The sequence below is a fragment of the Moesziomyces antarcticus genome, assembly GCF_000747765.1.
Source record: "Moesziomyces antarcticus DNA, scaffold: scaffold_v10017, strain JCM 10317, whole genome shotgun sequence".
NCBI classification, from domain to species: domain Eukaryota; kingdom Fungi; phylum Basidiomycota; class Ustilaginomycetes; order Ustilaginales; family Ustilaginaceae; genus Moesziomyces; species Moesziomyces antarcticus.
The window spans coordinates 282416-296861 of record NW_014638993.1 but is presented as its reverse complement, the minus strand read 5'-3'; the positions used below and the strand labels follow the sequence as shown (position 1 = coordinate 296861).

The following is a 14446-nucleotide window of genomic DNA, read 5'->3' as shown; positions in this document are numbered from 1 at the left end:
GTTGGGTGATGCTACGGTTTAGGAAACCGAATCCGAGATACGAGCGGGGTCGTGCGCTTCCTACACCCTCCGTTTACAGGTCAACCCAACGCCGCGCACAGGGCGCATCCAAGCGACAATCGCAACAACCCCAAGACTGTATGAAGTCGCGAGTGCTAGGCGTTCCCGAGTGTGCGCGCGAGTAAAAGAACGTGGTGACCGCCAGGGTGGGGGAACAGCGTGGTGGTGGTGGAAGAAAGCCCAACGACGACGACGACGCGCCTTTCCAAAATGCGCTTCTTCTCCACTCGGCCCAACCGCGCTCCAAATCCGACTGCCGCGCAGCTGCCTCGAAAATCTCCACTCAAAGTCACGTGTATCTCCCCCCGCCTTGCCTTTGCTTCACCACCATATCCGCATCTCTTCCAACCGTGCAACGACGATCAAGATGGTAAGTCCACTTGTCTCGCGCAGCATTGCTGGCTTTATACTGACGTCATTTGCTTGTGTTTGTTCAGGGCAATGATGGAGGCTCCATATCGAAGCGCGACGAGATGGTGCGTACCAAAGCGTCGGTGCAAAAGGTGGATGCTTCGCTGCTGCGACAATCGCTCTGGACCGTCTGTCGTCTCTCGCGCGAACCCCTCCAAGCGCCTGTAGTGTCCGACGCCCTAGGAAGGCTGTACAACAAAGATGCTGTGATCCAGCACCTTCTTCAGCGCCATCAGTCGTCCGACTCTACCGATGCCATTCCACACATCCGCGGGCTGCGCGATACCACCGACCTTGCTCTCACGCCGAATACGCTCTACCGCCCTGCATCGGCGGGGCAGAACGAGCAGCACTCGGTGTATCCATTCATGTGTCCGCTCTCGGCGAGACAGATGGACGGCATGCATCGCTTCGTCTACATCGCCCCGTGCGGCTGCGTCGTATGTGCATCGGGCCTACAGGCTACCCTGACTGATGCGCGCGGAGAGTCGCACAACTGCCCTGTATGTGCGAGGGAGTTCAACGCAGCACTGGCTAAAGGGGGCAAAGTGCAAGGGTCGGACGTGGTCACTATCAACCCCGACAAGGACGAAGAGGACAAGATGCGAGAGAAGATGGAATCAAGAGCGCAGCATAAGAAGAAGAAGGCACGCACAGCCGATCGGGAAGATGGCGAGGTCGCAGAGCAAGAGGCAAAGAAACGTCGCAAGGCCGAGAGGAAGGACGAGACACGAAGACGGATTGCGCAGCTCACCGCCGAACTCGCCGCGGAAAAGGCGTGAACCACCGCCATGCACGCACATACCCACACCTGCCGCATCGACGCTGTTCCTGCCACCACATCAAGGTGTTGACTGCCCCGGTCTCAATCGTCACGCTCTGTGTCCATGCGTCCGTTTTGTACTTTCTGTCCCTCTCATTCCGCTGTATTTGTATCCCAGTCACGTATAGCCGCATCTCTGTCACGCATAGCCATTGCAAACACCGCCTTCTCGCATCCGTTTCTCGCTCGTTTTGCAGTGCGGGTGTAATCATGCACACCACTCGTCAGTGTGGGAGGGATTGAGTCGATTGCAACGAGATCACGGCTGGAATTAGACATTTGCGATGTCGGGTCCATTGGTGCGGTGGTGTTTACTCGGAGCGCTCGGACTGGAGCTTTGCGTAGAAGGCATCGCGGCGGGCGACCGAGGGCACGTGAACGCCGTACCTGTACATCACATCAAGAGCAAGGGTTTAGAAGGCTGCAGGGGCGACCGCAGTGTTGCCGTGTGTACATACCAGTATCCGTAGCCGAGGGCGGTGCCACCGCCGAGCGCGACGGTGAGGTCAAGGATAAGTCGCTTGCGCAGCTTTCCGGTGATAGCGGGGATCGATCCGACGGGCATCTTTAGACACAAAAGACGAATGGCCGTGGTCAGTACGAATAGCCCTTCCACCCAACACGCCCAATGTCGAATGTTCCCATGTGCAAATCGGCCCGCCAGATGTGTCGATGAAATGCAGATCGAATGCAGTGCTGTTGCTGAGGAGTGACGCTTACTGTGACGATAGTTCTCGAAGTGTGAGGGTGACAAGAAGGTGGTAGGATGTCAAAGCGCGACGGTATCAAAGTGGCAGCGGTAGGCGGCGATGGCGGGAGTGACGCCTGTCTCTCTCGGAGGCTCTTGCCAAAGCCTCGAATTCGACGGATCCGAACTGCTGCGCCCTTCCGGTTGCTTTTCGCCCGCCATCGGTCCCCGATTTCAGCTCGAATTTTTGTCGAAAAAAAAGCCGCGTTCTCGCTCTCACCCCGGTCTAACATTGGCTGACTGGCGCGATTCCTTCTCGGCGGCGATCAGGCACAGCACCACAAAGCCCCTGAGTCGGGCTTACCGTGGCAGAGTAGCAAAAGAGTTGCGTTCGAGGGCATTGACTGCTCAGATGCTGTTCACGCTGATCAGAGCGCAGATCAAGGGTCCAATCCAAGTGGGAATGGTGGGGATTGAAAGGCTGGCTTGGACGTCGGCGTTGTGCATCGAGAGCTGTCGAGCAGCAGCGGCTGTGTGGATGCGCGTGTCATCGTGCGTGCGAGCAAGAGAGCGTGGAGCCGCCGAGATCGGAGCACCAGCTCCGTCGAGTGAGCTGGGTGAGGTGAAGCGCCGGAAATCAACTGAAATCCAACGTCGCACTGCACGGCTTTGGATGCCGCCTCGCACGGTCGCCTCAGCAATCTTGAATCGAATCGCACACACTTGCCAGCCGCCTTCTCCACAAGCAGGCAAGCCGGTCAGTCGGCCAACCCTTGGCAACGGCTGCACCGCACTGTTCTCGCTTGCCTCCCCACCTTGATTCCAATCCAAGCCGATCCTCTTTCGATTCCCAGTCGCAACACCCTCTCCTCCCACCTCCCATTCCTCATCACCCAGACGACCACCACGAGTCTGCTCTTCATCGGCGCTTGCACGTCGCTCAAACCAGCACTGTCTGCCTCACTCTCCATTCGGTCCGGCTGCACATCGTTCGTTGGCTAGTCCGCCATGGCGTACGTCGCGCTGTGCAAGGCGCTCTACGACTACGTCGCCCAGGCCGAAGACGAACTCACGCTCGCCGAGGACGACTACCTCTACATCCTCGAGTCCGACGACCCCGAGTGGTGGAAGGCCAAGGTCCGTCGCCTCGATGAAGACGGCACGCCCATCCAGGATGGACCGGACGAGGGCACCGTCGGCCTCGTCCCCGCCAACTACGTCGAGGAGGCCGAACCCATCCGCTTAAGCCGCGCGCTCTACGACTACGATGCCCAGACCGAAGACGAGCTCTCCATGGCCGAAGACGAGCTGCTCCGCGTCTACGAATCCGACGGCACCTGGCTTCTCGTCAAGAAGCAGGGCAACGACCCGCTCAGCGGCGGCGAGGGTCGCCTCGGCTACGTCCCCGCCAACTATGTCGACGAGGCCGAAGCCGTCGATACCGGCGCAGCTCCAGCCACCGAGGACCAGTACGATGCCGCCGACGATCAGGACGACGAAGATGAAGACGACGACGACGATGGCCACGTCACCGCCATCCCGTCCATGCAGATGCCACAAACCGCCCAACTCGGCAAGGGCGACGAGATCAAAATGTGGCCCGTCTCGGCGCTCGACAGCAAGAAGAAGAAGAAGAAGGGCACGCTCGGCATCGGCAACGCCTCGCTCTTCTTTGCCTCCGAAAGCGACAAGACTCCCGTCCAGAAGATCAGCGTGCTCCACGTCGCGGGCCATTCGCTCGAGAAGGGCAAGACGCTCCATCTCCAACTCTCGCCCGACGCCGGCATGGCCGAGTCCACGCTCGACTTCCACTGCGGCTCTAAGGACGCCGCCGCCGAGATCGTGCGCAAAATCGAGACGAGCAAGGCCAACGCGCTCACCGCATCGTCCGTAGCCCCTACATCCGCCCCAGCCGCTCCCGCCGCTCCCCCAATCGCTGCCGCAGCAGCCATCCCTCCACCACCTCCGGCTCCACCCGCACCCGCTGCGTCCTTGCCACCGCCCACACGCACCGCAAGCGCCGTGCTCCCGCCTCCCGTCCGCAAGACCGTCTCTTTCCAGTCGCAGCAGGAAGCGCAGCAAGCGCCGCAAGAGGCGGAAGAGCATGCCATCGCCATGTACGACTTTGAGGCGCAGGGCGACGACGAGCTCACCGTCGCCGAAAACGAGCACCTCGTCATCCTCGAGCGCGAGAACGACGACTGGTGGAAGGTGCGTAACGACGCCGGCCACGAAGGTGTCGTCCCCGCCAGCTACGTCGAGGCTACAGACGGTCCGGCCGGTGGCTCGGCAGACCCCGCCTCTTCGGCCGCGCTTGCTGCGCAGCAGGAGGAGGACGAACGCCTTCGCCAGGAGGAGGAGGAGGCCGAAGCGGTTGCACAGGCCGAACGCCAGCGTGAAGCTGCCGAGGCCGCCCAGCGCGCGCAGGAACGCCGTGAGAGGGAGGAGAAGGAACGCACGCGACGCGAGGCGCTCAAGGCACAACCCGCACCTGCGCCTCCCAAACTCACGCAGCGACCCAGCACCACCGAGGTGAGCCGCGCCGCCAAGAATGTCGCCATCCCGCAGGGACGCAGCGCGCCTGAGCGACCCAAGGACGCCGGCGGCCGCTCCAAGCCGTCGCCCAACAACACGCGCATGTGGACCGACCGCACGGGCCAGTTCAAGGTGGAGGCCGAGTTCCTCGGCTTCAACCAGGGCAAGATCCGGCTGCACAAGATGAACGGCGTGGTGATCGAGGTGGTGGTGGAAAAGATGTCCAACACCGACATTGCCTTCCTCGAGGACATTACGGGCAAGAAGCTCAATCCGACCGACGACGAGATCGCTGCGTCCACCAGCGCCCGCCGCCGCGAGCGCGAACGCGAGCGCGAGCGCCAGATGAGCCGCTCGCAGGCGTCGACGACGAGCGGCATGTCGCGCGAGGAGCGCGAACGCGAACGCGAGAGGCGCAAGGAGAAGGAGCGCGAGCAGCGTCGACGCGAGCAGTCGCGCACGGGCCCCAAGCGCAACGTGGACTGGTTCGAGTTCTTCCTCGCGGCGGGCGTGGATGTGGACGACTGCACGCGCTACGCCAGCGCGTTTGAGCGCGACAAGATCGACGAGACGGTGCTGGGCGATCTGGACGCAAGCACGCTGCGCAGTCTGGGGCTGCGCGAGGGCGACGTGATCCGCGTGTCCAAGTTCATCGACCGCAAGTACCGGCGCGACAAGACGGCGTCGTCGCGCCAGTCGAGTCGCGCGAGCGCCAATCCGGCGGCGGACCTGGAGCGCCAGATCAAGGCGGACGAGGAGCTGGCGAGGAAGCTGCAGGAGCAAGAGAGCTCGGCGAGGCGAGGCGACACGGTGAGCCCCGCGCCGCCCCAGCTCTTCTCGGGCCCGGACGGCACGCTCAAGAACAACACGCGCAGAGGCAGGCCCACGCCCAAGAACACGGGAGGCAGCAATGTGGATGCGGCTTCGTTGGCGGCAGCGAGCGAGTCGCTGGCAAGGACCACCTCGCCGCCGGCGCGCGTGAGCACGGTGAGCCCGGCGATCGCACCCAAGCGCACCGGCTCAGCGGTGGCCAACGGCTTCGACGACGATGCCTGGACGCCGCGTCCGCCGAGCACCAAGCCCGCCACGCCTGCGCGTCCATCGGCAGCCTCGCCTGCGCCCGCAGCCGCACCCCCGGCACCCACGCCGCCGCCTGCACCTGCTGCACCTGCTGCGGCTGCGTCGCCCGCCCCGGCCGCGTCGCCGGCGCCAGCGGACCCCAACTCGGCGCTGTTCGAGAAGCTCGCGGCGATGAAGCCGCCGTCGGCGGGTGCGAGTCCGCGGCCGGGCGCGAGCCCTTCGCCGGCGTCGTCGTTCCTGGGCCAGTCGCAGGCATACAACCCGAATGCGCCGCGCGGACCATTTGCGCCCGTGCCGGCCAACCAGGGCCTGCTGCAGCCACTGGTGCCCACGCAGGGAACCGGCCAGTTTGTGCCGACCAAGATGCAGCCGCAGCAGACGGGCTATATGGGCATGCAGATGACGGGCATGCAGCCGCAGCAGACCGGTTGGGGCATGCAAGGCATGCAGGGTATGCAGGGTATGCAGGGTATGCAGGGTATGCAGGGTATGCAGGGTATGCAGCCGCAGATGACGGGCTTCAACAACGGCGCCATGTCTCCCATGTCCTCAATGGGGCAAATGGGACAGATGGGTCAGATGGGGATGCAGCCTCAGCAAACCGGGTTTGGCGGTGCGGGTGGACATGGATTCAACCAGTTTGGCCAGCAGGGCGTGGCGAGCGTGCAGAGTCCGCAGCAGATGATGGCGCAGCAGACGGGCTTTGGCATGGGCTCGCAGCAGCAGGTGCAGCAACAGCAGCAGCAGCAGGAGGACAAGGACAAGTTCAACGCGTCCAACATCTTCCAGCAGATGAAGAGCGGTTCGTTTGCCAAGGACCCCAATGCGGCGCCGCAGACGAGCGACAAGTACGATGCGCTGCGTCCGCAGCCGACCGGCTTCCAGCCGGGTGGAGTCATGCCTCAATTCACGGGCATGGGGTACGGCCAGCAGCAACAGCAGCAGCAGTTTGGAAACAACGGTTTCGGTGGAGGCTATGGAGGCTATTGAGTAGCACACTTGCAATGCCAACGATTCTCTCTGTATGAGGTGGGCAGTGTTTGACTTGTGTCGATCGATGCGAGCGAGGCAGTGAGACGATCGGGCGCAGACACGCGACGCGAGAGGGGCGGCCTCGATCGAGCCGAGCGAAATTGCAAGTGCCAACGGCCCAAGGCTCGGCGCGACGCGTAGCGCGAGCGCGATGCCACTTTAACCGGCCCCGAAAGCGCGTCCTGGCTTCCAATCCGCCTCTGGCTGCCTGAACCGCACCATGGACTGTGTCTGCGATGGTGACTCAGCTTCTGTGCACAAGTGGCGACTGCCCATCTCTGATCTGCAATGAGACCGTATGTCGCAAAGGAACAGCTGAGGTGTGCCTGGCCAAGGCGGGCGAAATTGACACTCTGAGGCTCTGCTGGGCGCGCGTCAGCTGGCCAAGGTGCGGGCGGCGCGAGGCTGGGCGAGGCTGGCGCGGTGAGTGAGTGACTGTCTGCAGTTGGAAAAAGAGGCGGCACCCGCCAAGCAGCCGCCGAAAAGCCCCAACCAAACCAACAGATTCGCAAATCCACGCGCCGCCGCGCCGCCTCAGCCAGCCAGCCAGCCAGCCCAACACCTCGCGCCAACGCGCACTTTCCAGAGCAACGTCGTCCTGCACCCATCATCCGGAGCACTTTGATCTCGCGTCGCTACTTGCTTTTCCCCCACTCGCAATCGTCGCCGCTCCCCCTTCTGACCCTGCGCTCACTGCTTGGCCGGCCGCACCATCCCTTCTTCCCTTGATGCACGCCGAACCGGTCGCTTCCTAGAAGCCTCGTCGCGCACCAACCAACCGCCCCCCCTTTTGGAACCTCTCCCCTCTTCTCGACATCGACTGTCCCGCGATTCGCTGTCCCACATGCCTCTGGACCTCTCCACCACGGCCGACGCTTCCAATACACACGCCAACGAAGCAACCACCCACCCCCTCTCCTCGGCCACCGCACCCGCACACGCTCCGCTCCAGCCTGTGCAACAGATCGCTGCCTCTTCCCTTGCCGCTCATCCAACCGCCTCGCCGCTCAAGTCTCCTGCCGGCTCCGCATCCAGCCTCGGCTTTACCACCTCGGCTCTTCAGCGCGCAGGTCTGCTCCCCGTCCACCCATCGTTGACCATGGCTGCCACCGCTACTCCGGGTGGTGCTGCCGCCGCTACTGCTGCTTCCGAGTCCCTCCAGAGGGTCATGGGCCATGGCGGCGCATCGGCCGCCGCCACCAACGGCGCTTCCACCCCGGCACAGGCCGGCCCGCTCACCCCGGCGCAGCTCAAGAACATGACGCCCGCCCAGGCCAATGCGATGCTCCAAAACCCCGTCGGCAACGTGCCCACCGTCTACCTCGCCACGTACTCCAACGTGCCCGTCTACGAGATCACCGTGCGCGGCATCGCCGTCATGCGCCGCAGAGCCGACGGCTGGCTCAACGCTACCCAGATCCTCAAGATCGCCGGCATCGAAAAGACGCGCCGCACAAAGATCCTCGAGAAGAGCATCCTCACCGGCGAGCACGAAAAGATCCAAGGCGGATACGGCAAGTTCCAGGGCACCTGGATCCCGCTCCAGCGCGCACAGGAGGTCGCCGCCGAGTACAACGTCTCCCACCTCCTCCAGCCCATCCTCGAGTTCGACCCGGCCACCGCAGACCAAATCCCGAAGCTCTACCAGCGCAAGAAGCCCGCGCCCTCGGCGCGCAACTCGTCCGCCTCGGCCATCAACGATGGTCGTAGCGCCACGCCCACAAAGCACTACTCGCCCGCGCCCTCCAGCGTCGGCGGGCCCAGCCAGCAGCCCCGCTTCTTGGCGCTCAGACCGCCCAAGGACTCGCAGAACAGAGATATGTCGCCTGCTCTCTTCATGCCGCCGGGCGCCAGCGGCCTGCTCGGCGGATTCGGCGTCGATGCGCACGCCGCAGCTGGCCCGCATGCCATCCCGCCCGGCTCCAGCCAGGCCGAGCAGGACGCGCTGCGCAGCTACAACGTCTACGGCTACACACCGCAGGGCGTGCCGCTGCCCGCGGCCGGAGCCACTGATGCCTCGGCAGCGGGAGACAAGAGGGCGGCAGCTGAGGACGAGCACGATGCCTCGTCGGCCGCCAAGCGCTCGCGCCTCTCGAGTCCGCAGCGCGAGTCGGGCCTCTTGCTGGGCCCCTCGCCCGTCAAGGATCTCAATGCGCTCGGCCCCGCCGGCGGCTCGCTCCGTGCCGCTTCGGCGCCGCGCGGCCATCGCATGGCCGTGGGCCCGCCCGACGCCGCAGGTCGCGATGGCTCCGTGCCGCGCTACGCCGACCGCGCGCTCCCGCCAAAGCCGTACGACGAGGGCGAGAAGCGCATGCGCGACCACCTCGTCAGTCTCTTCTCAGACGACAGTGTGCTTGCCGGCGTCGCTGAGCCCGTCACCGCCACCGATGCTTCGCCGTCCTCGGCGCCAGGAGCGTCGGGTACGGCCGCTTCGGCTTCGACCGGCGCTGCCGCCAACGAAGCTGCCAACGGCACTGCGGACGACGAGGATGCGTACGTGGCCAAGCTCGACCATCTGCTGGCCGAGCTGCGCGACAAGGCGAGTCTGGGCGGCTTGGGCGGCAGCAGTGGCTCCGAGGGACCGCGCGCGACGGTGGACCTGGTCACGGACGACCATGGGCACACGGCGCTGCACTGGGCGTCGGCGCTGTGCCGACTGGCGCTGGTGCGCACGCTGGTGGCTCGCCCGCACTGGCAGGGCGGGGCCAACGTGCACGCAGGCAACCATGCGGGCGAGACGGCGCTGCACCGATCGGTGCTGGTGACCAACTCGTACGACGCGTCGTCGTTCCCCACGCTGCTCAAGCTGCTCGCGGCGTCGCTCAACACGCGCGACTTTAAGAAGCGCACGGTGCTGCACCACATTGCGCTCGTCGCGGCGCTCAAGGGGCGTGCGGCGTCGGCGAGGTACTACCTCGCGTGCGTGCTCGAGCTCGTCGCGGCCGACAAGAGCTCCAAGTACAAGGGGCTTGTGGATGCGCAGGACGAGGATGGCGAGACTGCGCTCGGCATCGTCGCGCGTCTGGGCAATGCGAGCATGGTGAGGATGCTGCTGGATGTAGGGGCGCGTAAGGATCTGCCGAATGCGCTGGGGATCCGACCGTCGGACTGGGGTATCGAGAGCGGTGCAGAGTCGCACGATGGGGCGTCGGTGGCAGCGAGTACCGTGTCGTCGTTGCCGCCGCTGACGGCGGCGGATTTGGCATCGCACAATCCGGCCGATGTGATCTCGGCGCTGACGAGGCCGGCACAGATGCCCGTGATGAAGAGCAGCGACGTGCGCGACCAGCTCAGCTCGACGCTCGACGATCTGCAGGCCACGTTTGCGCGCGAGCTGGGCGAGAAGAACGATGCGCTCGCCACGGTGCAGAGCCACCTGCAGGCGGCGACGCGCGATCTGGCCGCGAGGCGCAAGACCGTGGGTGCGGCGCAGGCCAAGCTGGCGGAGCGCGACGAGGCGAGACAGCGCGCCCAGAACCTGCGTCGTGCCATCATCGCTCAGCTGGCCATCGACGATGCCGATGCCGAAGCCAGGCTCGCGGAGCTCCAGCACGAGGCGGAGGCGGCGTCGGCCACCAAGGATGCAGATGCTATGGATGTGGATGGCGACGTGGTCGGGTTGGTCGAGTCTCTGGCATCTGACATCGTGGCTTCGACGAGCGAGGTCGAGGGGGATGCAGAGGTAGAGGAGCTTGTGAGGCTTCGGTGGGTGGTGTCGGTTCTCTCGCAGAGCAGCGACTCGCTGGCGACGCAGATCGGCGAGCTCGAACAGGCGGCAGCGACCAAGGAGGCGCAGTGCAAACAAGTCGTGGCGATCTGCGCCAACATTGCGCAGGACAAGGTGGAGGGCATGCTCGACGAGCTGCTCACCGCCATGGAGAGCGACGGTCCCGACGTCGACCTCGCAAGGGTAGCCACATTTATGGGCAAGGTCGCCGCGCCAGAGGCTGGTGAGCGGAAACAGGGGCTGTCGACGTCGACCTCCGGTAGCACCAACGTGTCGAGCGCAGAGACCGCCGCTAGCTCCACTGTCCCAGCGCCAAAGGACGAGGCAAAGCCGTGATGGTCGTACAGTTACAGGTTTAACACATATTTGGATGATAGCGGCGATGCGCGTGTGTCTGTTCGCACCAAGTGAGAGTGGAGAGTTGGACGAGCTCGGCCTTGTTTCAGTGTGCACACGAGCGGACAATCGAGAGCTGGATGTATGAGGTTGGATTTCTAGCATGTAGGAAACAAGCAGTGTGGACTGACAGCGATGGAAGTGCTGATTTATCCCTGCAGGATCTCCTTGGAGACGACCTTGCCGTCCTGGTCGAGCTTGTACAGGATGGGGACGCCCGTAGCGAGCTCGAGGCCGACTGTCGAATGCAGGCGAATGGAAAGCAAAAGTGAGCAAGATGCACGGCGAAAGTGTTGGCGAGTAGGATGTGGATGTGCATACCGATATCGTCGTCCGAGATGTTCTCAATATCCTTGATCATGGCACGGAGGGAGTTGCCATGGGCTGCGACGATGACGTTCTTGCCCTGCTTGACGAGGGGCAGGATCTCCTTGTGGTAGTAGGGCCAGACACGCTCCGCGGTGAGCTTGAGCGACTCGCCACCGGGAGGGGGGATATCGTAGCTGCGGCGCCAGATGTGCACCTGGTCCTCGCCCCACTTCTTGCGCGCGTCGTCCTTGTTGAGGCCCGAGAGCTCGCCGTAGTCGCGCTCGTTGAGAGCCTGGTCCTTGTGGATCGTAATGTCCTCCTGACCAATCTCCTTGAGCTGGATGCCCAGCGTAGTCTGCGCGCGCTGCAGAGCCGAGGTGAAGGCCACGTCGAACTTGATGCCCGTCGCAGCAACACGCTTAGCACCCGTAAGCGCCTCCTCGCGACCGAGCTCCGTCAGGGCAGGATCCTTCCAGCCCGTGAAGAGGTTGAGCTTGTTCCACTCGGACTGACCGTGGCGCGTAAGGACGAGAGTTCCAACCATTTTGGCAATGAGAAAGAGAAGATGATGGAGGGAAAGGTGGGAAAGTATGCACGAAAGGCGCAAGAAAAAAGGGTGGCCCCAACGCTCGTGCGCTAGAATTCCGCTCGAGCGAGCACCTCATCCAGACAGACAGCCGGGCGATCTCGCGTGTTGGCTTGGTCTCGCGTCTTTTTCACGGTTATCGATCGGTGCGCCTCGGGCGAGGGCTGCCATCTTCAGGCTTCGCAGCCGGCTCCCCCAAAAAGCAGCGACCCAGCGCGCGTGCGTGTATTCGGCCGGTTGGAGCAAGTCCACCGTGTTACGCCGAAATGATGTTGAGTGAATGCATGGCTGAGCCTGCACCGTGCGCCATGTGCGGCGCCCCTCTGAGGCCAAGCCCGAAGAAGCTCCGCGATCGTTTGGAAATCGGCCGCTGAGCTTCACAGCCACGCACGGCCACACGCCCCCACCCACCGGCCATTCCTCCACAAGCCCGCCCACCGACCGCGCGCTCGGATCAGGCGATCCGCCGCCTCGAACTCGGCGACACACATCGATCCCCACCACCCTTCATCCTCACCACCATCATCACCCACGACCTCGAAGCAGCACAACATGTCGCTCACGGTCAACCTCTCGTCGACGGCGATCCGCGACGCCTACGAAAAGGTGCTCGACGGCGCCAAGGACTACCTGGTGCTCACGTACGAAAAGGCGTCGAACGATCTGCGCGTGCAGGTGTGCGAGAACGGCGACCTGGACGACCTCAACGAAGAGTTCTCGGACGGCCGCATCCAGTACGCCTTTGCACGCGTCAAGGACCCCAACACGCAGCTGCCCAAGTTCGCGCTCATCAGCTGGTGCGGCGACGGCGTGCCCGAGAACCGCAAGGGCCTCTTCGCCACGCACTCGTCGGCGGTGGCGCAGTATCTGCGCGCGTACCACGTGAGCATCAATGCCCGTTCCGAGGCGGATGTGGATCCCAAGCAGATCATCCGTCGCATCGCCGAGTCGTCCGGCGCCAACTACTCGGCGGCGGGTCAGGCGGCCAACACGCACAGGGGCGGACCCATCGGATCGGTCGGCTCCAGCTACCAACCCATCGGCACGCCCGACATCAGGGGCATGCAAAAGTCGGCAGCCAAGGACACCATTGCGCCTGTAGGCACCAACTATGCGTCCAAGAGGGACGAGCTGCAGCAGATCCGATCCGGCACCGCCAAGCCTCCGCAGCTGCCCAGCGCTCCTCGCGTCAATGCGCCCGCCTTCGATTCGGCACCCGCCGCACCCCATGCCCCTGCGGCTCCTGCAGCGCCAGCAGCCCCCGCAGCTGCCCCTGCTCCGAAACCGGTCAGCGCGCCTTCCGCGGTGCCTCCAGCTCCGCGACCTGAAGCTTCGTCCGCACCGACGAAACCGGCCGAGGACGACCGCATCCAGCCGGTGGGCACGGCATACCAGCCGGTGAGCCTGGGCAAGCCAGGCAAGCTCAACATGGCCAACCGATTCCCCTTTGGACAGCAGGACGAGACGTCGTCGGCGCCCGCTCCGGCGCCGCGAGTGGCATCGGGAGGCACACCGGGCAAACTCACTTGGAGCCAGCGCCAGGAGGCGGCGCGGAAAGAACGCGAAGAGGAAGAGGCGCGCGTCAAGCAGCTCTCGTCCGGCATGCGTACCGCCAGCTACGGATCGGGCGCCGCTGCTCCGGCCCCGAAGGCTCCCGTCGCCCCCGCTGCTCCGGCTGCCCCTGCTGCTCCTCCTGCACCGGCGGCTCCTCCTGCTCCACCTGCCCCTGCGGCGCCAGCGGCTGAGGAGGAGCAAGACGAGATCCCAGCTGCTCCTCCTGCGCCACCCGCACCTCCCGCGCCTCCGGTTGCGGCCGCCGAGGAGCCGTCGCATGAGGTGGAAGAGACCACGCAGAAGCTGGCATCGACGCAGATTGGCAGCGGTGGCTTGCAGGGCCGGGTGGCATGGGCGTACGAGGCAGCGGAAGACAACGAGCTGACGCTGGTGGAGGGAGCGCTCATTTCGAACATCGAGCAGATTGACGAAGGGTGGTGGTCTGGAGTCGACGAGCACGGGCACGAGGGCTTGTTCCCCGCATCGTACGTCGAGCTGATCGAGGGCGGCGAAGAGGAGGCGCCTGCTGCCCCGCCTGCCCCACCTGCGCCACCTGCTCCTCCCGCACCGCCTGCTGCTGTCGACGAGGAGGACGAGATTCCGCCTCCTCCTCCACCTCCGCCCGCACCGCCTGCACCTCCTGTTGAGGAGGTTGCGCCGCCCGCGCCGCCTGCGCCTCCTGCTCCGGCGGCAGCGGCGGCGGGTGGCGAGCGCGGAGTGGTGTGCACGGCCATGTACGATTTCGAGGCGAGCGAGGAAAACGAGCTGAGCTTTGTCGAGGGCGACACGATCGTCCAGGTCGACGACCAGATCAGCGAGGATTGGTGGAGCGGCACCAACGAGCGCACGGGCGCCCAGGGGCTGTTCCCCGCCAACTATGTCGAGCGTGCCTAACAAGATGGTTGCCCGTGCTGCGAGAATTTCAAAGAATGCATCTCAAAAGTGCGCGCGGGGTCTCGGGACGAGTACAGTAGGATTCTTCTCATGCATGTTGGTGTTGGGTGTTCCTGAGCTGTGCCAGTGGTGACGGCGGGTTTGCGAGAGAGGATGGATGATGCATGTAAGCGGGGGCTGCAAGGTGTGCAGCGGCTCTCTTTTGGGCGCCCCCCAGCAAAAGTGTGTGTGACACACTGCCGTCGGCGAACCTTGAGCAGCTGAGTTCATGCACTGTGCAAAAGGCCCGTTTTTAGGACGGAACTCCAAGAGCAAAAAGGGCGGGGGATCGGCTTTGCTGCATCCCAACGC

At 64.3% G+C, this 14446-nt stretch overlaps 5 protein-coding genes across 5 annotated transcripts; 4 read left to right on the top strand and 1 right to left on the bottom strand.

The window, feature by feature from the left end:
• Nucleotides 1–427: 427 nt before the first annotated feature.
• On the top strand, nucleotides 428–1253 carry PAN0_017d5500 (DUF602-domain-containing protein; the record flags this gene model as incomplete). The annotated part of the gene is made up of 2 exons (XM_014799074.1): nucleotides 428–430; nucleotides 498–1253. 2 exons carry the CDS (start codon nucleotides 428–430, stop codon nucleotides 1251–1253), a joined length of 759 nt encoding a protein of 252 aa, XP_014654560.1.
• A 1737-nt stretch (nucleotides 1254–2990) lies between these two features.
• On the top strand, nucleotides 2991–6587 carry PAN0_017d5499 (cell wall organization and biogenesis-related protein; the record flags this gene model as incomplete). The annotated part of the gene is made up of 1 exon (XM_014799073.1): nucleotides 2991–6587. One exon carries the CDS (start codon nucleotides 2991–2993, stop codon nucleotides 6585–6587), a length of 3597 nt encoding a protein of 1198 aa, XP_014654559.1.
• Nucleotides 6588–7473: 886 nt separating this feature from the next.
• PAN0_017d5498 (apses-domain-containing protein) lies at nucleotides 7474–10692 on the top strand (the record flags this gene model as incomplete). The annotated part of the gene is made up of 1 exon (XM_014799072.1): nucleotides 7474–10692. One exon carries the CDS (start codon nucleotides 7474–7476, stop codon nucleotides 10690–10692), a length of 3219 nt encoding a protein of 1072 aa, XP_014654558.1.
• A 209-nt stretch (nucleotides 10693–10901) lies between these two features.
• PAN0_017c5497 (phosphoglyceromutase) lies at nucleotides 10902–11605 on the bottom strand (the record flags this gene model as incomplete). The annotated part of the gene is made up of 2 exons (XM_014799071.1): nucleotides 10902–10990; nucleotides 11074–11605. The coding sequence occupies 2 exons, from the start codon at nucleotides 11603–11605 to the stop codon at nucleotides 10902–10904; spliced, it is 621 nt and encodes a 206-aa protein (XP_014654557.1).
• Nucleotides 11606–12199: 594 nt separating this feature from the next.
• On the top strand, nucleotides 12200–14095 carry PAN0_017d5496 (uncharacterized protein; the record flags this gene model as incomplete). The annotated part of the gene is made up of 1 exon (XM_014799070.1): nucleotides 12200–14095. One exon carries the CDS (start codon nucleotides 12200–12202, stop codon nucleotides 14093–14095), a length of 1896 nt encoding a protein of 631 aa, XP_014654556.1.
• Nucleotides 14096–14446: the final 351 nt, after the last annotated feature.